This window comes from Schistocerca nitens, chromosome 1 (genome assembly GCF_023898315.1).
Source record: "Schistocerca nitens isolate TAMUIC-IGC-003100 chromosome 1, iqSchNite1.1, whole genome shotgun sequence".
Lineage (NCBI taxonomy): Eukaryota > Metazoa > Arthropoda > Insecta > Orthoptera > Acrididae > Schistocerca > Schistocerca nitens.
This window is the reverse complement of record NC_064614.1, coordinates 772,606,024-772,633,723: the sequence shown is the minus strand read 5'-3', so window position 1 is coordinate 772,633,723 and position 27,700 is coordinate 772,606,024. Positions and strand designations below refer to the sequence as shown.

The 27,700-nt window shown below is 44.3% G+C and overlaps 1 protein-coding gene across 2 annotated transcripts in view; it reads left to right on the top strand.

The window, feature by feature from the left end:
• Positions 1-26,682, top strand: part of LOC126261577 (inter-alpha-trypsin inhibitor heavy chain H4-like) — a 148,699-nt gene extending 122,017 nt beyond the window's left edge. For both annotated transcript variants that reach the window (XM_049958553.1, XM_049958552.1), the window contains exons 15-17: positions 12,065-12,183; positions 13,472-13,608; positions 26,473-26,682. In XM_049958553.1, coding sequence (XP_049814510.1) covers positions 12,065-12,183; positions 13,472-13,608; positions 26,473-26,527 — 311 coding nt within the window. In that variant the 3' untranslated portion in view covers positions 26,528-26,682. The remainder of the gene's footprint in view (positions 1-12,064; positions 12,184-13,471; positions 13,609-26,472) is intronic.
• Positions 26,683-27,700: the final 1,018 nt, after the last annotated feature.

Sequence of the window (27,700 nt, the reverse complement as noted above, 5' to 3'; positions counted from 1 at the left end):
TAACAATGGAATATTGTACTGAAATTCACGAGGATCTGCAACGAACTGACGCATGATGCAGGGAATGGCAATTGAATCTCAATGTAGACAAGTGTAATGTGCTGTGAATACAGAGAAAGAAAGATCGTTTATCATTTAGCTACAATATAGCAGGTCAGCAACTGGAGGCAGTTAATTCCCATAAATTATCTGGGAGTAGGCATTAGGAGTGATTTAAAATGGAATGACCATAGAGTGATTTAAAATGGAATGACCATATAAAATTAATCGTCCGTAAAGCAGATGCCAGACTGAGATTCATTGGAAGAATCCTAAGGAAATGCAGTCCGGAAAGAAAGGAAGTAGGTGACAGTACACTTGTCCGCCCTCTGCTTGAATACTGCTCACCGGTGTGGGATCCGTACCAGATAGGGTTGCTAGAATATATAGAGAAGATCCAACGGAGAGCAACGCGCTTCGTTACAGGATCATTTAGTAATCGCGAAAGCGGTACTCCCTCCTACGTATATCTCGCGAAGAGACCATGAGGATAAAATCAAGGAGATTAGAGCCCACAAAGAGGAATGCCGACAATCTTTCTTTCCACGAACAATAAGAGACTGGAATAGAAGAGAGAACCGGTAGAGGTACTCAATGTACCCTCCATCACACACCGTCAGGTGGCTTGCGGAGTATGGATGTAGATGTAGATCTATATGTGCATGAAACTTTTGCTTTTTGCATGAAAGTTTTGCTTTTCGTCCTTGTTGATACCGGGGTACCTACATACTCCTTTCACAAGATGGTCATTAATTTTGATTCTCAGGTTTCTCGTTCTTGATAATGTTTCTTTTACTAACATGGAAATTGTTTCGTGTGCTGCTATGGTTAGTCTGTTTTCTAAGCACCAGATATTCAGTTTTTCAAGAACTACCCTGCTATTTTCCTCTAATTTACCTCTTGTACTGGCATATACCATAGGCTCTAGGCATGCCAACAGCCCAGAACTCTGGACCGCAAACGGAGCCCTGTGGTCTTCTGGTGATGTTTCTCACATTTTTTTTCCGGAACACTGTAACTGAGCATGCCTGTTTCGTAGACTTTGATAGAGACACCCTGGACTGGCCATCTGTTTGAGTCTTTTGAACACCATAGGCTACCATAGATCATCAAACGCCCTAGCTACATGAATCACTACGCCTATAACATAGTTGATGTCTGAGGTGTTCACAATGTTCAGTGAATCATTTATCGCATTCTTGATGAACTTTCCTTTCCTGACCCGTACTGCAGGGGACTCTGCCTACTTACTACCTGTCTGTGGTCCCTCAGGCGGCGGCACAGGTTTTCCTGTACTTAGGGCCAGAACATTTACCAACAAATCTACCTGTAAGATTTCGGTTCCTTTCGATCTTTGCCTTCCCCTTTTTTTAGTATAATGATATTAGAGATTTTTGCAGATTCTGGGAACCTTCCTGTCAAAAGACATTCGTTTAATAACGCTGTTACATATATGATGCAACACTTCTTCAGTAATTCTATCACGCCCTGGTGCTTTCATCTTGTTTAAGTTCGTTATTTCCAGCTTCGCTACCTCCTGTGTAAATGGAATCACAACACTATTACTCACTCGCTGCTCTAGTAATTCAAAACGAGGTTGCTGATGGAACGCTGTAACATCCATCGTCGTATCGGCTGGCAGCAAAGCTCTGAGTAAGCACTGCGCTGATGCTTCCCAGTCCGTCGTCATCGTTCCATCGGTACGTCTCACATTTGATAATACAGTGGATGATTCAACTTGTTTGTTTCAAGTTTATGTGAAAGACTCCAAGTATCTGCTACCATTTGGTCCTTAAAGTCAGTTTCCAAAACATGACCGTCACAAACTGCTACCTTGTGTGCGTGGTTGACGTGATCTGTTATCTTACACTTAATCCTATACGGCACAACTGCTTTTCTCATAAAGACTTCTGTAATTCCAAAATTTCCAGGTGTTTGGTGTTATTTACCATGCACTAAAAACACAGTTTTTCTCTTCTTTGCCATGTGGAATTTTAATCGAGTTAGGAATGCAGACTAGCTCTCTATTCAGATTACATTAATTGCATTGTGGAAGCTACTGCAAACCGTAATGGAAATTGAATAGGTGTTGTCAAAGCATGCAGCCACGTTAAGAGACGAACCATGGAAATGCTTCTCTGGATTCGAAGAAATGAGAAAAGACAGAGGCACCAACCTGATGGTAGGTGCAGATGACATTAGAAGACGTGGATGCGTATTGTTGATGACGGAAATGTTCAGAGACTTCTGGAAGAGTGGTTTATTTTTACTGTTATGATAAGGCCAGAAACTGTTTACTACTTTTAGCATCTCATTTTCTAATCGGATTTCTTCAGTATCGCCTGATTTAATTAGAGCACATTCCCATACCCTTATTTTACTTTCGTTGGTGTTGATATTATTAACTATTTTCTAAACACTGTCCGTTCCGTTTAACTGCTCTCGTAAGTCCTTGTCTGCCTCTGACAGAATTACAGTATTGTCGGCAAACCTCAAAATTTTTATCTCTGTTTCCCTGTGCTTTAATTCACTTTCCAAATTTTTCTTTGGCTTCCTTCATAGCTTGCTCAGGCTACAGACTAAATAACGTCGGGGATAGGGTATACAATGTAATCTACCTGAATTCAATTTCATGTCCGTCGACTGCAGTTTTTGTTCAAGTTGTAAATAACTTTTCTCTCACTCTATTTTGTCCTTGCTACTTTCAATATTTTGTTCTCGCTACTTTCAAAATTTCAAGGAGTGTGGTCCAATTAACATCGTCAAAGGCTTTCTCTAAATCTACATATGCACCAAATGTAGATACAGCTCTAAAATTTATCGAATTAAGCTTTGTTTTACAACGAGTTTGACATGAGTTGCTGCAAGAGGGTGGTGGGAGAGATCCAGCACTTTACATTCGATTCATCCATTAACTCTGCCATGGACTGTGATATACGACCTTAAAGGTCACTTGCAAGTAATCATCTGAATTGTTTTGTAATACCAGGATGCAGGCCTGTATTTTTCTTACCTTGAATGTGAACAGAGTTAGTTCAGATCTTAGACTTGCGGCGCTGCTGCAGTCTATTTATGATTCAAGAGCAGACGTGATACTTTTAAAGAAATGTTATTTGATCATTTTTCTATTTCCGACTTTTCTGACTTCCTTGATGTGACTTCTAAACTATCTACTGATACTTTGTTATTTTACAGAGAGGGAATACCACTGACCGATTTCGAAATTCTTGATAGCGGCTGAGAAATAGCCTGCCCTTTTTGTAAGTTTTTAATTCTTCTTTATGCCCCTTCAGGATCTGGCCATTCCACATGTTGTTGTTGTTGTGGTCTTCAGTCCTGAGACTGGTTTGATGCAGCTCTCCATGCTACTCTATCCTGTGCAAGCTTCTTCATCTCCCAGTACCTACTGCAACCTACATCCTTCTGAATCTGCTTAGTGTATTGATCTCTTGGTCTCCCTCTACGATTTTTACCCTCCACGCTGCCCTCCAATGCTAAATTTGTGATCCCTTGATGCCTCAAAACATGTCCTACCAACCGATCCCTTCTTCTAGTCAAGTTGTGCCACAAACTTCTCTTCTCCCCAATCCTATTCAATACCTCCTCATTAGTTACGTGATCTACCCACCTTATCTTCAGCATTCTTCTGTAGCACCACATTTCGAAAGCTTCTATTCTCTTCTTGTCCAAACTGGTTATCGTCCATGTTTCACTTCCATACATGGCTACACTCCATACAAATACTTTCAGAAACGACTTCCTGACACTTAAATCTATACTCGATGTTAACAAATTTCTCTTCTTCAGAAATGTTTTCCTTGCCATTGCCAGTCTAAATTTTATATCCTCTCTACTTCGACCATCATCAGTTATTTTACTCCCTAAATAGCAAAACTCCTTTACTACTTTAAGTGTCTCATTTCCTAATCTAATCCCCTCAGCATCACCTGATTTAATTTGACTACATTCCATTATCCTCGTTTTGCTTTTGTTGATGTTCATCTTATATCCTCCTTTCAAGACACTGTCCATTCCGTTCAACTGCTCTTCCAAGTCCTTTGCTGTCTCTGACAGAATTACAATGTCATCGGCGAACCTCAAAGTTTTTACTTCTTCTCCATGAATTTTAATACCTACACCGAATTTTTCTTTTGTTTCCTTTACTGCTTGCTCAATATACAGATTGAATAACATCGGGGAGAGGCTACAACCCTGTCTCACTCCTTTCCCAACCCCTGCTTCCCTTTCATGCCCCTCGACTCTTATAACTGCCATCTGGTTTCTGTACAAATTGTAAATAGCCTTTCGCTCCCTGTATTTTACCCCTGCCACCTTCAGAATTTGAAAGAGAGTATTCCAGTTAACGTTGTCAAAAGCTTTCTCTAAGTCTACAAATGCTAGAAACGTAGGTTTGCCTTTTCTTAATCTTTCTTCTAAGATAAGTCGTAAGGTTAGTATTGCCTCACGTGTTCCAACATTTCTACGGAATCCAAACTGATCTTCCCCGAGGTCCGCTTCTACCAGTTTTTCCATTCGTCTGTAAAGAATTCGCGTTAGTATTTTGCAGCTGTGACTTATTAAACTGATAGTTCGGTAATTTTCACATCTGTCAACACCTGCTTTCTTTGGTATTGGGATTATTATATTCTTCTTGAAGTCTGTGGGTATTTCGCCTGTCTCATACATCTTGCTCACCAGATGGTAGAGTTTTGTCATGACTGGCTCTCCCAAGGCCATCAGTAGTTCTAATGGAATGTTGTCTACTCCCGGGGCCTTGTTTCGACTCAGGTCTTTCAGTGCTCTGTCAAACTCTTCACGCAGTATCTTATCTCCCATTTCATCTTCATCTACATCCTCTTCCATTTCCATAATATTGTCCTCAAGTACATCGCCCTTGTATAAACCCTCTATATACTCCTTCCACCTTTCTGCCTTCCCTTCTTTGCTTAGAACTGGGTTGCCATCTGAGCTCTTGATATTCATACAAGTGGTTCTCTTCTCTCCAAAGGTCTCTTTAATTTTCCTGTAGGCAGTATCTATCTTACCCCTAGTGAGACAACCCTCTACATCCTTACATTTGTCCTCTAGCCATCCCTGCTTAGCCATTTTGCACTTTCTGTCGATCTCATTTTTGAGGCGTTTGTATTCCCTTTTGCCTGCTTCATTTCCTGCATTTTTATATTTTCTCCTTTCATCAATTAAATTCAATATTTCTTCTGTTACCCAAGGATTTCTATTCGCCCTCGTCTTTTTACCTACTTGATCCTCTGCTGCCTTCACTACTTCATCCCTCAGAGCCACCCATTCTTCTTCTACTGTATTTCTTTCCCCCATTCCTGTCAATTGTTCCCTTATGCTCTCCCTGAAACTCTTTACAACCTCTGGTTCTTTCAGTTTATCCAGGTCCCATCTCCTTAAATTCACACCTTTTTGCAGTTTCTTCAGTTTCAATCTGCAGTTCATAACCAATAGATTGTGGTCAGAATCCACATCTGCCCCTGGAAATGTCTTACAATTTAAAACCTGGTTCCTAAACCTCTGTCTTACCATTATATAATCTATCTGATACCTATTAGTATCTCCAGGATTCTTCCATGTATACAACCTTCTTTTATGATTCTTGAACCAAGTGTTAGCTATGATTAAGTTATGGTCTGTGCAAAATTCTACAAGGCGGCTTCCTCTTTCATTTCTTCCCCCCAATCCATATTCACCTACTATGTTTCCTTCTCTCCCTTTTCCTACTGACGAATTCCAGTCACCCATGACTATTAAATTTTCGTCTCCCTTCACTACCTGAATAATTTCTTTTATCTCGTCATACATTTCATCAATTTCTTCATCATCTGCAGAGCAAGTTGGCATATAAACTTGTACTACTGTAGTAGGCATGGGCTTTGTGTCTATCTTGGCCACAATAATGCGTTCACTATGCTGTTTGTAGTAGCTAACCCGCACTCCTATTTTTTTATTCATTATTAAACCTACTCCTGCATTACCCCTATTTGATTTTGTATTTATAACCCTGTAATCACCTGACCAAAAGTCTTGTTCCTCCTGCCACCGAACTTCACTAATTCCCACTATATCTAACTTTAACCTATCCATTTCCCTTTTTAAATTTTCTAACCTACCTGCCCGATTAAGGGATCTGACATTCCACGCTCCGATCCGTAGAATGCCAGTTTTCTTTCTCCTGATAACGACGTCCTCTTGAGTAGTCCCCGCCCGGAGATCCGAATGGGGGACTATTTTACCTCCGGAATATTTTACCCAAGAGTACGCCATCATCATTTAATCATACAGTAAAGCTGCATGTCCTCGGGAATAATTACGGCCGTAGTTTCCCCTTGCTTTCAGCCGTTCGCAGTACCAGCACAGCAAGGCCGTTTTGGTTAATGTTACAAGGCCAGATTAGTCAATCATCCAGACTGTTGCCCCTGCAACTACTGAAAAGGCTGCTGCCCCTCTTCAGGAACCACATGTTTGTCTGGCCTCTCAACAGATACCCCTCCGTTGTGGTTGCACCTACGGTACGGCCATCTGTATCGCTGAGGCACGCAAGCCTCCCCACCAACGGCAACATTTCTACGAAGAGGATCTAGATCTTTTATTTCACAAAATTCCGCAGCAACTTCGGTGAGGCGTAGATTTTTATTGAGTTTTGCGCCCTGTGGATCAGACCGCCATATTAAATTTCAGTAAGGAAATGGATGATTTGTTGTGCTCCTCACAAGTAACTGATACGTGGATCAGTCACTGTCCTACTCTCCTCAGGTGTACTCATTTTACGGCTACTTCCATCAGCAAATTCGATAATTTTTATTTTTCTCATTCTTTATATGAGCAATTGTTAGCGATGGACATGATACTCACTTGTTTCACTAATCACTGTGAATTATCTGTAATCTTAAATCACGTGCCGCAACCAGTAAAACTGTATCGCCTCCCTTGAATGTTGACTACAAGTTTTTTAAAGGATCCTTCCCTCGAGATTGTCGTTCGAGTAGTTTTGACCCGTAGCTTGTATTTACAGGACTGTTAGCTTTCTCTTATGGAATAGTGGTGAGGAGATGCAAAACTGCTTCTCTGGATTGCGTCAATGCGTTACGGTGCTGACATGACGATGGACCTCACGCAGACCCAGGAATCTTATTATTTCGTCTTACGACAATTTTTTAAGGTGCCAGATAAGATAACCTATGGATTATGGATGTCCGCCATGTTAAGGCTAAGCTTTTTCATTTAAATGGAAGAGCTCAGAGTGCGAGCAAAATCCGGCTCATTCCTACGGGATGAATTTATCTCCTTATATCAACTTATCCGGTTGCAGGTCCGTCGAAAAAGAGAATGTATCGCGTCCCTCACACACACCTATGGTCACATAATGACTTGGCAACTTGACATTTCCAGAGCGATCTATAGTTACTTTACCGACCTTTATGATGTCCGTGCTACTGATATTATTTCCCTGATACATTTACTCCTCCCTTGTACTGCGTGGTTATTCATGCATTAAATGCATTAATGAATTTCTGAGTGACTTTACTCAAGATGGTCTGTGTCACCTTATTGTTGGTTCACCATCAAAAAAATCGGCGAGACTCGACGGTATTCCTAAGGAATGGTATGTACATTTTCGGCCTGCGGAGTTTTCATCAAGTTGTCATTCCGTGGGCAGCGGTGGTTGTTCGCTGCAAATCGTTAGGGATTGCCGTGGATCGCTACCCGATGAAAATGGCTGCACCCAATGAGTGAAAGGTGACGAATCGAATTGAAGGGGCAATTCGTGCACACGAACCTCGCTTCCTTAGCTTCCTTAACAGAGAACGGATCTTACATTCTTATATTTCCTGTAACGTATATTACGTTGCACAGAAATTAAGCTTCTCACTATGATATCGCGCAAATTGATCCAATTATTCGGTGGTATCCTATGGAAAAGTCATATATTTTACTCCAGTGTGAAGTGGTAGCGAGGCCCCTTTTCATTGGAGGATTGGAGCTTCCCGTTATCAAAGTAAAGGCTTCAACATTGTTTACACAGTGTAACGTCTTAATATATACTCAAGTTACTCATTCCATTACATATCGCTTATTTAAGTGTCTGTGACCGGCCAGTCTGGCTTCCCCTGCATGTGTTGGCCGGATGCGCTCAAAATTGCGACACATTCGTGAATTTTATAATATACTAAGTTTTCTGGGAGCCCACATTTTGTAACTGACACACCTTACCACCAAATCTTTGCTTCCCTTTTGGAGTACAATCAACCCTCTACCCTGCTGAAATTTCCGCGCCATTAATATTCGGGAAACAGTGTGATTTCACATTCGTATTCCTATCCTCCAGTGATATAGGGTCATTCATAATCTGAGTGTAGAGCGAACGCCTCCATCGCATTGGTCCTCGTCCGAATAGTCAAATGGTTCAAATGGCTCTGAGCACTATGGGACTCAACTGCTGAGGTCATTAGTCCCCTAGAACTTAGAACTAGTTAAACCTAACTAACCTAAGGACATCACACACATCCATGCCCGAGGCAGGATTCGAACCTGCGACCGTTGCGGTCTCGCGGTTCCAGACTGCAGCGCCAGAACCGCGCGGCCACTTCGGCCCGCCCGTGCGAATAGTCTTTGCGATACACAACTTGATGCATTACCACACAGGACGAGAACACGGGCACTGTATCCGTCGACTGGCTTCCTTAGCAAATCAGCTGAAACTGCTTTCTTGGTTGAACTTCTTCTGTGTTCGGACTTTTCTTTTTTCCCTCGTACGAAAACTAATTCTCTCCTATGGCTCCTCAGACACTACGTCCAACACGTAGTAGGGTGTCACAAGGATCCCGAAAGCCGTGTTTTTCGCCTGTGTATGGGGCAGAGGCTTCCACGTTGTCGTGCTTAATTTGCGAGTATGTTGCACTTTTTCTTTACTCGTCAAGGTGTACGATAGTTCTGTTTTCTTTATCCCCTTGTTATGGAGCCTTCCCTCATTGCGTTCTTCCTAGACGAAAAGAATTGTTTCCCTCTGAATTTATGTCTATCATGTTTTATTTTCTAAAACTAGAAAAAAAAGGCCAGTCCTATGTGAGGCTCTATGTGAGGCGGAGGGATGGCATCGTGGCCAGGCCTCGGGATTAGATCCTTGCCCACATTGTCTTCACCCAATCTGAAGCTAAATGTGTCCGTTTTCTCCTGCCAGTACAAGCGGGAAATCAGGGTTCGAGTCCCGGTCTGGCATAAATTTTCGTATATCACATTAGATAGTACATCTATACCTATTATAGTTAATTTGAATTCCAGAAATAAATTTCTTTTTGTACCAATTGTGTGCACGTCTACTTGTCGTAAGTTTTCTGTTTCCCCTCCGTATGTTGGTCACTGGACAGCCTGCTGACTTGTTCTCATCCGTCAACTACCGTTTGAAAATGGCATAATAGACTAAAATTAGTCAGTAGTGGAAAGTAAACAATAATTAAAGAGGATGGTGCGTCTTTCATCATTTCATAAATTTTGTGTGACTGTGATACCTGCCCGAAGGAAAGTAATTAACTAGTATGTTACACTACATACGTAAATGACAAGAGTTACTCATACAAGGATACTCGCCTGTTTTACGCACTAGGACTTCACCAAAAGGCCGACCGGGGTGGCCGAGTGGTTCTAGGTGCTATAGTCAGGAACCGCGCAACCGCTACGGTCGCAGGTTCGAATCTTGCCTCGGGCATGGATGTGTGTGTTGTCCTTAGGATAGTTAGGTTTAAGTAGTTCTGAGTTCTAGGGGACTGATGACCACAGATGTTAAGTCCCATAGCGCTCAGAGCCATTTGAACCATTTTTTTCTAGGGGACTGATGACCACAGCAGTTAAGTCCCCATAGTGCTCAGAGCCATTTGAACCATTTTGAACTTCACCAAAAACTTCGTTCTTGTATTACGAACCAATTACGAATCGGAAAGTTAACCCACGTTAAGTAAGATAACGTAATTTTTAATTCGTGCATCAACATGAGGTGCTTTACTCTGGATAGTTTTCCGTGGTGATGCACTCAGGTAGTGGCTTAGTGGTCAGTATGCCACACAGTCACAAGCAGGATACAGTTTGGATATCGGACACTGCTGCGAATTTCCGCTGGTGGAAAAAATTCGAGTCCATTGAGCTATGGAATGAAAAATGTTCAACAGTGCTTGATTGTTTTTTATCCCGCCTGGAAGGCAGCGCGTGGGTCTGCTCCTGAAAACTGACGGTAGGCCGAATGTAGGAAGCTAGGAGGAGCAGGCGAGGTAGAACACTTTGTACTGCAAGTAAAAATAGTTTTACTATGTACTTAACTTTGGCTGAGACGAGCACGTAGGTGCAAAGCCGTACGCCGAGTTACAAACGCTTGCCCACTATGAAATAGAAACATTGTTGCTTGGTCGTCTACTCGGAATCAAATGGGCTGAATCTTCAGCGGCGCTCGTAGAGCTGCACAGCGCAGGCTAGAGGGCGCTGCCGTCGGTGTCAGTGTAGTGCCAACCTACGAACTTGCACCTACGCCGTGGCATCGTAGCTGTCGATACCACAGAGTGTGAAGCAGCGACTCCACTACGGATGGCCGTCCTTAACGGCTAGGACATCGGTGTGATGACCACGTGCCTCTCATGTCAAACACTACCTCTAACCGCGCGTTCGACATCAGACCTCTTAGATCAAACTTACAAACCATTATTGGATACATAAGGTAGTAGGAAGTAATAATAATCCTTAAATAGTGCGTCGATTTCGTTCGCCTCGTAGCTGCGCGTTTAGCGCCGCGGATTGCTAAATGAAGGGACTCGGTTTCGACTCACGGCCGGCTCGGAGATTTTTTTCTGCTAGGGGACTGATTGTTGTATTTTCCTTACGTTCGTATCATCGTAATTGACATTCCAGTTTTGAAATGGCCAATAAATTAAAAAAAACTATAGTGTCGAATGTACATTCTTTGATGTATGATATTTTTAAGTAACTGTCACATTACAAATAGTGTTTGTGTTCATTTGAGAATATTGTCAAAATCTGGAAGGTTTGAATTTTACTTTAATTTTTTATACTGATATGTTTTAGGTAAATAATATGATTGTTTCAGTCTGAATTTATTTTAAGTGCTGATATATGTCACAATAATAGCTCGACTGCTACATGTCTTCTGTTTTGTGTACTAACATGTTTTGTATGATTAACACATTTGTGGTCCTTGAGTTTTTCTCGACGTGTTTGGTTAAAGGTAGGGCTTTGGTATGCTGATAGAGCGAAAGATATTATTTATGCACACGTTCGATGACTGACCTCTTATGAACTGCTTTTCCTCGAAATGACAGCTGTAAATAGCCGTGAAAAGATTTATGAATAACACTGACAAGGCATGGAGGTAAGCTATACGTGCTAACATTAATCGAAGGTAACTCAAGCTGAAACTTAAAAACTAATGAGAAGTATGAAGCAAGAAGGAGAGGTTTTAACATTTGAGCATGTATTTCCTTTAGCACTGGAGTGACTGATTTGAGATCCTATTAGAGCTGAGTTTAGGCTGTATCCCCAAGAACATTATTTTAAAAGCACCAGGTATTGGGCATATTGTTGTAGAGCCAACAGCAGTATCAACACAAACATACATATTGAAATAGTGCACCGAGCAATAAATACATATATTTGCGCGATTAAAGTGTGAAATGTCTAGACAAGTCCATTCATACGTTAATGAGCATAATTACAGACTCATTATTCTGATAAACGGAAAACTTAAAATCAAATTCCGCGATATTCATACAAAAGACGACTTAAGTGCAGAGATGGTTCACGGACACATAGTTGAAAAAGGAAAAGGCTGGCTTTCGTGGTGGATGTCACTTCCTAATTGGATTGCCTTCCCGTCTGTGTACCGAAGGGACAAACATAACCTACAGTTCGCTCTACGTAAGGATCTCCAATGTTTCAAAAAACTGGCCAGTACATGTTGTAGTCGACAAGAAACAGTTACTCATTAAGATAATTACTGTTACAGAACCGCAGAAGAGACTGGATATCTCTGACATCGCCTGGATCGACAGCATCAAAAACGTCTCACACGTCACACTGGAGGTGAATGGAACTGCAAAGTCCTATGAACTGGCTGTCAACCAGGTAAGGTGCTACTTGTTTCATCACTGTCCAGGTCTTCGAGATAATTTGGACAGAAAATGTTTTACACTAACTTAAATGCAGGGTCTTGTGAAATTACCGAGAGGTGTACTGTAATGAAGATACTGTGCCTCGGCTGAAGCGTCTTCTCTGCGCAACTCAGCCACGAGGCGCTATTCCGAGGGCGCGAGGGGTACGTGATCGAGTGCCCAATTTTCAAGCAGCCACGAAATTTCCAGATTCCTTTCGGCAAAACAAAATACAGTTGTTGGTAGTTTCGTCTCAGTAATACGAATCTGTTAAGCGCAGGCACAATGAGAACACAAACCTGGTAAACAAGGTAGAACAGTTTTATTGAAAAGTACATACACCACAACACTCCTCTCCTGGAGAAAACTTTATCATTACAATAGTTTTAAGTTCAGTGTTAGCACTGAATGCACAAAAATCCAAAGTTAGGCTGACGGCCATAATGACGAAACAGTAAAGTTAATATTGACTTGGAAGTACAACAAAACAATGTAGAAAAGTTCCACAGCCGGTACCAACCTCCTGGTCATTTCCGATGCAGGGGCCTTGTCCTGGTGATGGTGAAGACATGCGCTGGCTCCCTTGGTCGACAGCGGCTGATGCAGCGTCGTATGTAGTGAAGGTTCGAATCAAGACTCTGAAGTACTGTGGGCTCATCCAGTATCTGCCCCAGATCTTTCCGGAAGATGCCTTGAAGCGAGTTTATGTCACTCCAAATACCCAGGCCACGTGGAAATACTACAGGAACTACTCGTAATCACGTGGCCCATTGGGGCAAACAGGTCCGCAGGTCCAGCTATCTCTGGTGGCACTTGCACCGCCTGCTGCTGGCCTAGACAGCACGCAAGATTAAAGGTCTTTCGTCTGCTGATGTAACACCTTAGAGATTAGGCTGTTGGCACACCAATGCTTTGAGAAGTATTGCCAGTCTTCCAGGCGCATGGCCCATACACAGTATTAAGTAAAATCTTTTGCTTCACGAAATGCTACAAAAATCCACTGATAAAATTAGGAGCGAAATATCACAGTTAAGGAGTGGGTCTCAATGACATATGGACTTCCCCAATTGAATTCTTTTTTAAATTAAGTATATGTAGCATCTAGGAGGAAATAGTAAAAATGAATAATTTCTTGACTAGTGGCATATACCCTTATTTGCTTGGGGAAGATAACGAAGATACCAGAGAGTTGTTATGTCGCCTGCAATGTCTCCTGTATTATATCCAGCATGAAGCTGAGGGACTTTTTCTCTTCTTCACAGACGGAGTTGCAGCTGCGTAAGTGCACAACCGCTGTAGGCGGTCCCGGACAGTGCCGCCATCTCGCCAACTGCGTGCTGCCCAACTTCACTCAGAGCCTCGATGACTTCCTGCCCTACTTCTGCGTGGTCGATGACAGGTCAGTATCTCCTTCTAACAATGTTTATGGAGGTAAGAAAAAGAGAACGAAGAATCAAAAACAACTGTACCGGAAAAGCAATTCCCCAACTTTCTTTGCTCTGGACACTGGTGTGCATTTCATTGTTCTGACTTTTTTCTTGTAGTGCAGCTAGACGTCTGCAATTATGTTTATGAACTCGTGGTGCACACAGATTATAACACAAAGCTCTGGCGCTATCAGCGGTCCGATTCGGCAGGTAAACATCATGGCAACTGTAGCGCTGACGGCATGCGACCAGCCCTATCTTGCACTCTATCACATGTTTAAAACGCATATGGCACTCCGGTAAATGTGAACCTGATATTCAGTGTTCTGCATGCTCTCAACTTTTTTACTCGCCTATTCTTAAGCAGCCCTTCTAGCTGGATGGAAGAAGAACTTGCAAGACCTATTGCAAGGAATGCGCAGCGTACACATACTGAACAGTCTTAAAGATAAACAAAGCAGAGGCGAAAGTGGTGAAAAATATTAGGAAGGAGGAGGAATGAAGTAGATTAGTTCAGGCAAAGAAAGTTGTCTTCAACAAAAGAACTCTTGTGGTATGAGACATTGATGTATAAGTGAGGACCGTATTCTTAAAAGTCGACATCTCGAACATAGCACCATATGCAACTGAAACGTGGGACATGAGGAAGGCGGAGAAGAAACTAGCTGCTTCAACACGATGCCACAGCTCATCAAGAGTAGTGACTGGCGTATTGTGTCGAGCCAGTTGCTCGGCCACCATTGACCAGACGTTTTCAATTGGTGAGAGATCTGAAGAATGTGGTGGCCAGGGCAGCAGTCGAACATTTTCTGTATCCAGAAATGCCCGTACAGGATCTGCAACATGCGGTCGTGCATTATCCTGCTGAAATGTAGGGTTTACAGGGATCGAATGAAGGGTAGAGCCACGGGTCGTAACACATCTGAAATGTAACGTCCACTGTTCAAAGTGCCGTCAATAAGAACAAGAGGTGACCGAGACGTGTAACCAATGACACCACATACCATCACGCCGGATGATACGCCAGTATGGCGATGACGAATACACGCTTCCAATGTGCGTTCACCGCGATGTCGCCAAACACGGATGCGACCATCATGATTCTGTAAACGGAACCTGGGTTCATCAGAAAAAACGACGTTTTGCCATTCGTGGACCGAGATGCGTCGTTGAGTACACCATCGCAGGTGCTCCTGCATGTGATGCAGCGTCAAGGGTAACCGCAGCCATGGTCTCCGAGCTGATAGTCCATGCTGATGCAAACGTCGTCGAACTGTTCGTGCAGATGGTTATTGTCTTGCAAACGTCCCCATCTGTTGACTCAGGGATCGAGACGTGGCAGCACGATCCGTTACAGCTATGCGGGTAAGATGCCTGTCATCTCGACGGCTGGTGATACGAGGCCGTTGGGATCCAGCACGGCGTTCCGTATTACCCTCCTGAACCCACCGATTCCATATTCTGCTAACAGTCATTGGATCTCGACCAACGCGAGCAGCAATGTCGCGATACGATAAACCGCAATCGCGGTAGGCTACAATCCGACCTTTATCAAAGTCGGAAACGTGATGGTACGCATTTCTCCTCCTTACACAAGGCATCACTACAACGTTTCACCAGGCAAGACCGGTCAACTGCTGTTTGTGTATGAGAAATCGGTTGGAAACTTCCCTCATGTCAGCACGTTGTAGGTGTCGCCACCGGCGCCAACCTTGTGTGAATGCTCTGAAAAACTAATCATTTGCATATCACAGCATCTTCTTCCTGTCAGTTAAATTTCGCGTCTGTAGCACGTCATCTTCGTGGTGTAGCAATTTTAATGGCCAGTAGTGTAGTTACGTAGAGATGAGAAGATTAGCACGGAGACGTGTTTAATTTCAGGAGGGACAAAGGTACTGCACGAGAAGTACTGAATTTACGCTTAGTAATAGAAGACCGGTGGAGAAATAATCAGGATATCTTCCTAACACTTGTAGACGTAGGGAATAGAAAAATGTCGGCAATTGAAACTGAAATACGATGTTCGAAATTCAGAGCATAGTGAAGTGGCAGTACATGGACGTGCCATTGTTCCTGGGAGCAAAAGAAATCATGGAACCAGAAAGACAGTTCTTGTGAAGAAAGATGTACGTCAGAGCTACTGTGAACCGCCATTATTGTGCAACTTCTAGGCGGGAGAAGCGACGAGGAAACGAAATAAAATTCCGGAAGGCGTATAAAATCTCTAAGGTGGCAAATACTATTGCTAAGGGTGTTTGTAGCTCTTCTAGCCAAATTGAGGAAGAGTTGGAAGAATATTAAGTGGATTTCTTGTGGAATCATTTTGGCAGAAAATGGGTGGAGGGAAAACACAGGTAAGACGAAGATAGTATTGAGTGGAATAGCGATCTGCTTAACAGAAAAATTTGGGATGCCGTAGAAGAACAAATACGTCCACACTGGTTAAGACAGGTGTCTTCGTGAAAATCCTCAGTGATGTTGAATTAAGGATAGAACTCTTGAAGTATACCTCTGTGGCCTATATAAGACAAGTGTCTGGCGCACTTATTACTGCTGCTACACTGACAGCTTATCAATATTTAAGTGAGTTTGAGCGTGGTGTTAGCGTCGGCGCAAGAGTAATGGGACACAGCATCTCCGAGGTAGCGATGAAGTGATGATTTTCCCGTACGACCGTTTCACGAGTGTACCGTGAGTATCAGGAATCCGATAAAACATCAAATCTCCGACATCGCTGCGGTCGGAAAAAGATCCTGCGAGAACGGGACCATCGACGACTGAAGAGACTTGTTTAACGCGACAGAAGTACAACTCTTCCGCAAAATTGCTGCAGATGTCAGTGCTGGGCCGTCAACAAGTGTCAACGTACGAACCATTCAACGAAACTTCTCGACATGGGCTTTCGAAGCCGAAGGTCTACTCACTCGTGTACCCTTTATTACTGCACGATACAAAGCTTTACGCCTCGTCTGGGCCAGTCAACACTGACATTGGACTGTTAAAGACTGGTAACATGTTGCCTGGTCGGCAGGGGACTGTTCAAGTCGATGGTGGCTCTGTAAAGGGGGGGGGGCGTGTGCAGGTGGAGTGATAGGGCCCCTGATGCGTCTAGTTACGACTCTGACAGGTGACACGTATGTGACTGATCACCTGCATCCATTCAGGTCCATTGTGCATTCCGACGGTCTTCGGCAATTCCAACAGGACAATGCGACACCCCACACATCCAGAATTGCTGCAGAGTGGCTCCGGGATCACTCTTCTGAGTTTAAACACTCCCGCTGGCCACCAAATTCCCACACCTGAACATTACTAAGCATATCTTGGATGCCTTGCAACGTGCTGTTCAGAGGAGATCTCCACCCCCTCGTACTCTTACGGATTTATGGACAGCCCTGCAGGATTCATGGTGTCAGTTCCATCCAGCACTGCTTCAGATATTAGCCGAGTCCATGCTACGTTCTGTTGCGGCACTTATGCATGCTCGCGGGGGCCCTACACGATATTAGACAGATGTACCAATTTCTTTGGCTAGTTTTTCGGAATAACATAGGCATTGCAGTATTGTATTTATCTGCCGACACCGAGCAAGTGACTTTCAGATATAACGCCTCCCTTATAATGGACGTACGAGTACAGGTTGTGGTTGACGACATATGGAAGTTTGGGTCTTACCGTGAGTCGTGCTCGGATAGCCAAATGGTAAGGCGACCGCTGGCGATAAGCGGGGAAATCCGGGTTCGAATCACAGTCCGGTACAAATTTTAATTGTCATCATTCCATTATACAGTTGGTGGTAGTTCATATTCGCAATTGCGTACACATTTCATACCTTTCATCTACTAACAAGAAGTCACGACTTGCCTTACACTGCTGCATGCTTCAGAAAGAGAGAACGAGTCGACCAGTATGAAGCAATCTACAGCTGGAACGAAGGAAGCCCGTCAGCACTGATGTAGAGTTCGCGCAGGATACGATGGCCGATGCACAGTGACGAATTTTCAGGCAAAGCGCTGAACGAGTTCATTCGTTTTCTTGAAAGTGCAGTGCGACAAGTGTCTGCCACCTTTCGGCCGGTCGGCGATGACAAAATCGAGGAACACGCCCTGCAATCTATCTCAAACGATTTTCCAGAAACTATCCGTTAAAAGTTTGCTTTGTCTGTCAGGTTCATGATTATGTGCCCATCATTTCGTTAATAGTCACAGTTATTGCGATACTTATGTGGAAGTAAGGCTCTGCGCGAAATTCAGAAAAGTTTGAAATGGAGAATAGAGGTAGGTATGATTTTTCGTTTGATGAATGTTATGTTACATGTTGCTGCGTATGAAATTTATCAAACATATTTAATTTTTTTTAGACTTGCGTAGACGTGTCTGTCCGTCACCAATCTCGAGAAAATTGGTCTGACAGAGCACACTCATTTGCGATCGCGCCTCGCCAGCGATAAGGCCAGAGGAAAATATCCACATCATTCCTCATATTTCATATATGGTTTTAGATATTGAAATTAGATTTTTGAGAATGATAGCACGTAAACAGGAGAGTATATTGCCCTATCTTTATTACACAAAATTTCATTATCCACCGTGTTATTCCACTAACTACAGAATTTTTCGGTGAAAGAATATAATTTTTAAGGGCCATCGATAGCTGGTGAAACGAGGAATGTTATGGGTTTTGGAACAACGTAAGTGAAGATATTACACGTTTTTTGTACCCACGATGTGCTTTTTCATAAGCTGCTGATCTTACTTTTCCTCAGGCTCGCGCCCCGGTCAGGCACAAATTTTCATTTGAGTCATTCCATTCTAAAGCTGATGGTTGTCCTTATTCGCAGTTGCGAAAACGCTTAATGTATTTCATAACGGGTGCAGTCGCCGCAATGTCTGATACTTTGGACATGCATGCATGTCCAAAGGAACTTTACATCGTAATCAGAATAAGACAGTCACGGAAATGTTGTACTTACTTTAACTCAGTTCCTCACTTAATAAACTTATTAAACCACTGTTTCAGAATTCTATCGCAATTGTGTCTGCACAACATGTTAGCAAGGTGTATTTTGGCAAAAGAAGCAAATTTTAACGTGGCAGCCAGAGAAATGTGATAGGTTTTACTCAAAATTCGCCACTTACGATGCTCCTCTGGAAGTTACAAATGGTTAATATGCCAGGCGAAAATAAATTGCTGTATTTTCGGCGGAATTCTTTTAGATAATAACCAAAGCAGAGGTGACAGATATTTCTGAATGGCCACCACGCAATTGTGGGTGTTGAGGGGCCCCACTTAATATTTACAAAAAATACGAGCGTAGGCTTCAGTTTAGAATGACACTTCCCCTCCAGTGTTCCGCATTTCTTCTACACGCCTGGACGTAACCCTCCCCATGTGTGCCCTGCTATGTGCGCACCTACCGGCCGCGGGTTTCTGCGCAGACTAACAGCGGCGTCTTGATTTGTGAAATGTGTAACCCAAATATTAGACTCATACTCGCGCTGTTCACATACAAATACACACATCAAAAACAGTTTTGTATCACCATGGTTGTAGGAGTTCCGGCTTTTTACTCTTAAAAACAAAAAAAATTGCAAGTTGCACAGTAATAATCTAGACTTTCTGAATTTGTATTCCAGATTTCAGTATACAACGGTATGTCTAATACCTGGTAACACGTCCTCATGCATTCAAGCATTCCTGTATTCGTCGTGTCATACTGTCCACTAGATCGTCAACGCAGTGTTGGTTCAGACTGCCCCATTCCTCAACGTCGATATGGCGTAGAACTCTCAGATTGGTTGGTGGTTCATCTCATCGAAAGCCAGCCCATTACTGTGCATCCCAGGCATGTGCGATAGGGTTCATGTCTGGAGAGCATGCTAGTTATTCTAATCCAGCGGTTTAGTTATCATGAAGGAACACATTTATAAGATGTACTCCATAAGCGCGAGAATTGACGTCCATTAAGACGAGTCAATCTTCGAAATGCTGCATATCATCCCTGTATTGTATAGCCGTTTGATTGCTATCAGTGACCACCCTAGGCGTACGTTGGCCCCACATAATGCCAACCGAAAACATCAGGGAACTACAAACTTGCTGCACTCGCTGGACAGTTGTGTCTAAGATGTTCAGGCTGACCAGACTGCCTCCAAAAACGTCTCCGACGACTGTCTGGTTGAAGGCTTTTGCGAATCTCATCTATGAACAGAACTTAATGCCAGTTCTGAAGAGTATGTTGTTGGGCCCATCTCTACCATGCTCCAAGTTGTCTAGGTGCCAAAGTTGGACTTCGCCATAGACGTCTGGAGTGATGTTGCACGTCATGCAGTCTATTTCGTACAGTTTGAGCAGAAACACGACGTCCTGTGCCTTCACGAAAATCATAACTCAGAATGGTGGCGTTACTCTCGGGGTTCCTCCGAATTGAAATCCGTATACGTAGCGGTCATCAGCTGCAGTAGTAGCCTTTGGGCGGCCTGAGCGAGGCAAGTTAACGACAGTTCCTCTATCTCTGTACCTCCTCCATGTCCGAACGACGTCACTTTGGTTCCCTCTGAGACGTCTGGAAACCTCCCTTGATGAGAGCCCTTTCTAACAACGATCAAACTTAGGAATTGACCTCCCAGGCGTGGCCGAACTACAGACGACACAACTAGTGTACTTCCTTCCTGGTGTTATGACTGGAACTGATCGCATGCATTTCCCAATCTGTCGCATGCACTGCGCATATATGGTCGTTTATATCTTTGTGCGTTTTCAGTGACATCTATGAGCAATCTGATGGACTGTGTTATTGATGCAATATACACATTCATCGTCAGTGTTCAGGAGAGCTTGGAGCTGAGTTGATGCAACACTTTCCTGATTTGCGTATAAGAGAGACGTAACAGAGAAACATACGGCGGATATCTGCATCAGCATTTTCATGTATAATTCAAAAGACAGTATGACTATTTGTATGACTGACTGGACTTCCATTTCCATTCGCCTGAGGTCAACGTGAGGGACGATGTCACATATGCCTCAGATTTTCTGTAACGATAATATCAAGGCAAGTATGTACAATTCAACTGAGTTAGATAATATGAATAAATTGTATGAAGTGTCGACTTTCTCACATGCGAAAGTCTGTAGCTACTTGCATTTGAGCTCTTGTACTTGGACCCTTACTTGATAAGTGTCTCACTAGAATATAATTGAACTCTTTCGTAGGTAAATTGCACTTCTTCGGAATTCCTTCGTTGACTGGTTTCTGCCATGCCGACTGTTGTGGTTGACAGGAGAGCCAACACCGTGTTACTAGAGGAGGCCGAAATGCACGCGTTTTAGCTCACGCAGGCTGGCGTGAGGTCTGGAACAGGACAAGAAAATTAGAATTTAGAAAAACGGACGTAGCCGGTGGAATACTTAACTTTAATCCATTAATGATGAACGTCGGTTTTGACGGTACATGATTCACAATATCAATAGTAACTGATAATGGCGCCTTGCTAGGTCGTAGCAAATGACGTAGCTGAAGGCTGTGCTAAACTATCGTCTCGGCAAATGAGAACGTAAGTAGGCAGTGAACCATCGCTAGCAAAGTCGGTTGTACAACTGCGGCGAGTGCTAGGAAATCTCTCTAGACCTGCCGTGTGGCGGCACTCGGTCTGCAATCCTGATAGTGGCGACACGCGGGTCCGACGTATACTACCGGACCGCGGCCGACTTAAAGGCTACCACCTAGCAAGTGTGGTGTCTGGCGGTGACACCACGTTCCTCCCCCGTAAATCGGCGTACGGTTGTGGTATAAGGCTTCCGCCCGGCGTGGGGAGGACCCCATGTTGACGTATGCGACGAGGTGGGGAGCCTAACAATAGGCGAGGCTGTGCCACCCGCACCCTGCCATTCGGACCGCGGGGAGCTTGGAAACGCCTGAAAACCTGCTCCAGGGTGCACGCCAACATGCGGTGTATGCGCCCGTAGAGAGACAGGAGGGGCCGAAGGGTCGACCTCCGTCGGGCCGGGGCACCCGACGGGCGAAGACGACACATGGTCCGGAGCGGGCAAGAGTTCCATGTCGGAGGACAACTGGTCCCGGGAAGCGATCGGCGGCGCGTGACCGAGGAAGGCGCCCGGCGGCTACAGCGAAGCGTCCACTGCGGGCGTCGCCGGCGGGAGAACAGGCGGCGGCGGCGGCGCGTCGCCATGTGGCAAAATGGAAGGCAGCGTCGGTAGCACCTGGGGCTGAGGCGAGCCAGTAGATGGGTCCCCAGGGCGCCTACCGGACGGCACAGTCGCTGAAAGCAGACGGGGAGCGGCAGATCCCGTGCGACGACAGACGTGCAGCTGATTGAGATGCCGACGCACCTCACCAGAGGCCCCCAAAACCAGATACATCGCGCGGCCAAGGCAGCGAAGAATGCGCCCTTCGAGCTAACGCCGTGAACCTCGATAGTGGCGATAGTAGACAACGTCGCCTGGAGCAAAAGCAGGTGTCTGCCGCTGCACAGGAACCTGATGCGGCGGATGTAGCAAAGACATCAAGGTTCGATGATGACGACCGTGGAGCAACTCAGCCGGAGAGCGACCATCTCGGGGCTGAGAGCGATACGAGGACAAAAAGAGCAATAACGCGTCCTCCCGAGAATGCGACTCTTTCAACTTCAACATCTGTGACTTGAAAGTCCTGACCAATCGTTCAGGGGCACCGTTTGACTGTGGCGTAAACGGCGCGGACGTCAGATGTTGAATACCATTGGCCTTGCAGAATGACTGAAATTCTGCGGACATGAATTGTGGGCCATTGTCGGAAACAATAGTCTGTGGAAGACCTTCAATGCAAAAGGTAGCAGATAACGCTTGGATGGTGGCAGATGACGTCGTGGAAGACATCCGGACAACAAAAGGAAAATTACTGAATGAATCTACCACAACCAACCATCGAGCATTCCAGAATGGACCAGTAAAATCGATGTGTAAGCGTTGTCAAGGGGAAGTGGCTTTTGGCCATGCAAAGAATTTCTGCGGTGGTGCTTATTGTTGTTCAGCACACACCATGCAAGAAGAGCACATATTCGTAATCGCGACATCGTTCCGAACCAAGTACAGTGCTGACGAGCAAGTTGTTTCGTTCTCACTATACCCCAATGTCCTTGGTGGATAAGCTGTAAGAGAGAGGACTGTAACGACCCTGGACTGATCATTATCAGAACGCAACAGCAAAACACCACATCGAACAAAAAGTCTCTCCTTGTGAGCAAAAATCGGCGAACCAACGGGTCCCCGATCCGTAGCAACAAAACGCAGAACGGTAGCAAGGACAGGGTCTGCAGCTGTGGCTGTAGCTACACGACGAAAATCAATCGGAAACGATTCGACCACGTCATCGGTTTCTGAATCAATGAACATGCAAGCAAGTTCGGAGGAATCGAATGCTCTATCCTCAGAAACAGGCAAACGGGACAACGCATCGGCGTTTACGTGCTTAGCAGTGGACCGATACAAGATATTGTAGCGGTACTGTGAGAGGAAAATAGACCAGCGAATGAATTTCGGCGCTGTACATGGAGGTACAGGCTTGTTCGGATGAAAAAGCATGTCAAAGGTTTGTGGTCTGTGATGATCGTAAAGTGACGACCACACAAGAAATCATGAAACTTTGTAACACCAAATACGAGAGCCAATGCTTCTTTCTCGATCTTTGAATAATTTCTTTGCGCAGACGAGAGCAATTTGGACGCAAAGGCAATAGGGCGATCGTGCGATCCATCTTTGTAAACGCAAGCACAGCATTGATCCCGAAATCCGATGCATCCACCATCAACAAAAGGGGCTTCTGGGGGTCGAATGGCATATGGTAAGTATTGGAAAGCAACGCCGATTTCAACTGGCGAAAGGCGCGTTCGCATTCCGTCGTCCAGACGAATGGAACACCTTTACGGCGTAAGCGATGAAGCAGAGCTAAAATGGAAGAGGCATGTGACACATATCTGTTATAGTAATTTATTTTTCCCAGCACACTCTGTAGCTGCTTCAAATTATGGGATTCTTCATCCACCGGTATTTGCAAGTACGCATCTGCTAGGTCCAACTTCGAAAAATATTTACCCGGGCACAGTTTGTCAAAAAGATCTTCCGGGCGGGGTAAAGGAAAAGTTGCAATCACTAGTTGTGGATTCACTGTTGCCTTGAAGTCAACACAAAGTCTCAATTTTCCGGAAGGTTTTGGCAAAATTACTAAGTGTGATGCCCAGAGAGAAGCCTGCACACGTTCTATTACACCTTGTGATTCCAAATTGTGTAATGTTTTTGCGACCTCATCACGCAATGCGTGGGGAACATTGCGCGCTCTGAAAAATTTCGGTTGCGCATTTACTTTCAGTTCCAAATGTGCTTTATAGTTCTTAGCGCAACCGAGGCCCGGTGCAAAAATGTCTGCAAATTCTTCACATAGACGAGAAGCACTGTCTGAAGGCACAGTCTGGTTCACTGATAGGACCTGATTTACTATAGACAAGTTAAACAACTGAAATAAATCGAAACCAAACAAGTTCACTGCAGAAGAAGAATGAAGGACGTAAAATGACACAAGTTTTGTTTGCCCTTTGTATGTTGCAAGAAGGCTGCACTGTCCTAACACAGGGATCTCTTGACCTGAATAGCTAGTTAACATTTGCGGCACGCAACGGAGGTGTGCCCAGCAGTTTGTAAGTGTATTGATTGATCAGTGAAACTTCAGCTCCGGTATCGAGGTGGATGGGTATCACTTTGCCGTTAATGTCCAAGTCTACAAAAAGTTTATTGTCCTGCTGACGACAAGAGCGACTGTCTCGTGCAACGTGAACTGCCATTGGTACAGAATCACTGGCGACTTTACGGGATTTCCGGCGATGTCGACGCACACTATTTGTGGGATGAACACAGTCACTGTTAGAGAGAGTGGCACTGAGCGGAGTGGAATGAACTACATGAATTTCCATGGGCGAATTTCACGAGCCTGAGTATCCTTGGTTCGAATCCGGCGCGAAGCAAAAGGCCTGGAATGGTTGTGAGTTTCCGATCTGACCTTTTTCTGGCAAACACTCTGAACATGTCCTTTTTTATTACAGAAAAAGCAGATAGCTTGGCGTGACGGGCAATTCTCATGCGAATGTCTAGTAGCGCACTGCGGGCATGATTTTAGCACTGCATTTGCTTGCTGGCGCGGCACACGTGGCTGAGAGCCTGGCGGCAGCGGCGCGGCCGGGTGCGAGGACTGTTTACTTTTCCGTGCAGCTCGCCCGGCGGGCTGGTTAACCTGACACACGGGTGGCGAAGTTTCAAATGATTCCTGAGCAAAGTCAAGTGTGTCCTGCCGATCTAATATGTCCATCACTTGTTGAAGGGAGGGATTGGCTAGTTTCAAAATCTGTTCCCTTATACAAACATCAGAAACGTTCTGTGCAATTGCATCACGTACCATAGTATCTGAATAAGGGAGTCCACATTGACACTCAAAAGCATAATCCCTAGTAAGGCGTTGCAAGGTTGCAACCCACTCTCGATTAGTCTGACCTGCCGTACGTTTTGTACGAAAGAAGGTATACCGTTTCGCAACTACATTGATTGATTCTTTGAAATATGCATCTAATGCAGACAAAATTTCTTCGTAGGACAGAGTTGCTACGTCGCGTCGGGGAAATAATTTGACTATCACACAGTACTTTTGCATGCCGACCGATGATAAGAGATAAGGCTGCCGCTCGTTACCTTGAATTCTGTAGGCGGCGAGATGGAATCCAAATTGGCGTGACCACTCCGTCCAGCTCTTCAGTGCAGCATCAAAAGGTCGAAAAGGTGGTGCAACAGCGTGTTGTGGCTGCGTTAGCTGTGGAGCGGCGGCTGCCGCATCGTTTTGCATTGCACGTTGACCCTGGACGAGCTGTCCAAGGGCATCCAGTAATGCCTGCATCTGCTGATTCTGTAAGCGATAAAATTCGGACAGTACATCTGGAGATTGTGGCGAAGCCATTACACAAGTAAATCATGGCAGTTTAGAGAAGTACGAGGTTTTGCCTCGTCGCCAATGTTGTGGTTGGCAGGAGAGCCAACACCGTGTTACTAGAGGAGGCCGAAATGCACGCGTTTTAGCTCATGCAGGCTGGCGTGAGGTCTGGAACAGGACAAGGAAATTAGAATTTAGAAAAACGGACGTAGCTGGTGGAATACTCAACTTTAATCCATTAATGATGAACGTCGGTTTTGACGGTACATGATTCACAATATCAATAATAACTGATAATGGCGCCTTGCTAGGTCGTAGCAAATGACGTAGCTGAAGGCTGTGCTAAACTATCGTCTCGGCAAATGAGAACGTAAGTAGGCAGTGAACCATCGCTAGCAAAGTCGGCTGTACAATTGGAGCGAGTGCTAGGAAGTCTCTCTAGACCTGCCGTGTGGCGGCACTCGGTCTGCAATCCTGATAGTGGCGACACGCGGGTCCGACGTATACTACGGGACCGCGGCCGACTTAAAGGCTACCACCTAGCAAGTGTGGTGTCTGGCGGTGACACCACACCGACAACTTAATTTCTGCGTTCGTACCATACACAGGCGCTCCAGGTAGATGCTCCTAGATATTTGGACGGTCATAAGTTATTCAGATGGTTGATTGCCGATAACGCAGTACACTTAACTGTGTTGTCGATGAACTGCGTGAATTTGTATCAAGCGCTGATCATCAGCATGTTTTCTCGCTGTTCGAAGCGACGCATAAATCTTATCCCGCACCCCGAGCCCTCGCCCTACCTTTCCCCATAAATCATGCGAGAAGTGTACTTGTTCTGTGTGTAATCCTGACAAATCTGTTGCAGCTTCGTTGGAGTGTGCTGTCCAGATGGGGCGCAGGACACCAGCCTCGGTGGGTGAATGGGTGGCTGCTGCTCACAGCGCAGCGTTAGTCTGTCGCTGGGTCACCTTTTGTACGGATGCACAGTGAATTTGCTTGCTCCTGTGAAGGACACAGGAGTAAACTTTTTTCCTATCCTGCGAAATTCCACGAAATAAATGTTTGCTGCGACATATGTTTCATTTTTGTTTACACATCACCTCTCTAATATTCCTGTCTGAACTGGATAATGGTGCTGTTGATTTAAATGAAAGCTCTATAAATGATTATATAGAAGAATATTGCATAGAAGAATATTATATAGAAGATTATATAGAAGATTATAACAATTACAGGTCAAAAGAAAGCAGGTGCTGATAGGTGTCAAAATTATACCGCACTATCAGTTTAATAAGTCACTGTTTCAAAAAACTAACAGAAATCCTTTACAGAAGAATGGAGAAACGAAGAAGCTGATCTTTGGAAACATCAGTTTGGATTATGAAGAAATGTAGAAAACAGGTTAAGGAAAGACAAACCTATTTATAGCATTTATAGACTTAGAGAAAGCTTTTGCCAATGTTGACTAGAATACTCTCTTTCAAATTCTAAAGGTGACTGGGATAAAATAAAGGTGCGAAAGGCTATCTACAATTTTTACAGAAACCAGGTAGCGGTTATAAGAGTCAAGGGGCACAAACGGGAAGCAATTGTTGAGAAGAGAGGCTATGGACGATGTTATTCAATCTGTAAATTGTGCAAGCAGAAAGTGAAACCAAAGAAAAATTTGGTGTATGAAGTAAAGTCCAGGAAGAAAAAATAAAAACTTTTAGGTTTCCCGATGACATTGCGATTCTGTCAGAGACAGCAAAGGATTTGGAAGAGCAGTTGAACGGAATGGACAGTATCTTGAATGAGAGGATGTAAGACGAATATCACAAAAACAAGACGAGGATAATGCAATGTAGTCGATGCTGAAGGAATTATACTGGGGAATGAGACACTTAAAGTAATGGATCAGTTTTGCTACACACATCAATAAAAGGTTTGCATCACCTCGGTTCCGAGAGTTCAGGAACCTGTACAGAAAATTGGAACAGAGATCAACACAAACATCTTTTCCGATCTTTTTATTGCTCATGAAAACCATGCATTGCATGTTGTACCATCATACGGCGAGACCTTCCGAGGTGGTGGTCCACATTGCTGCACAC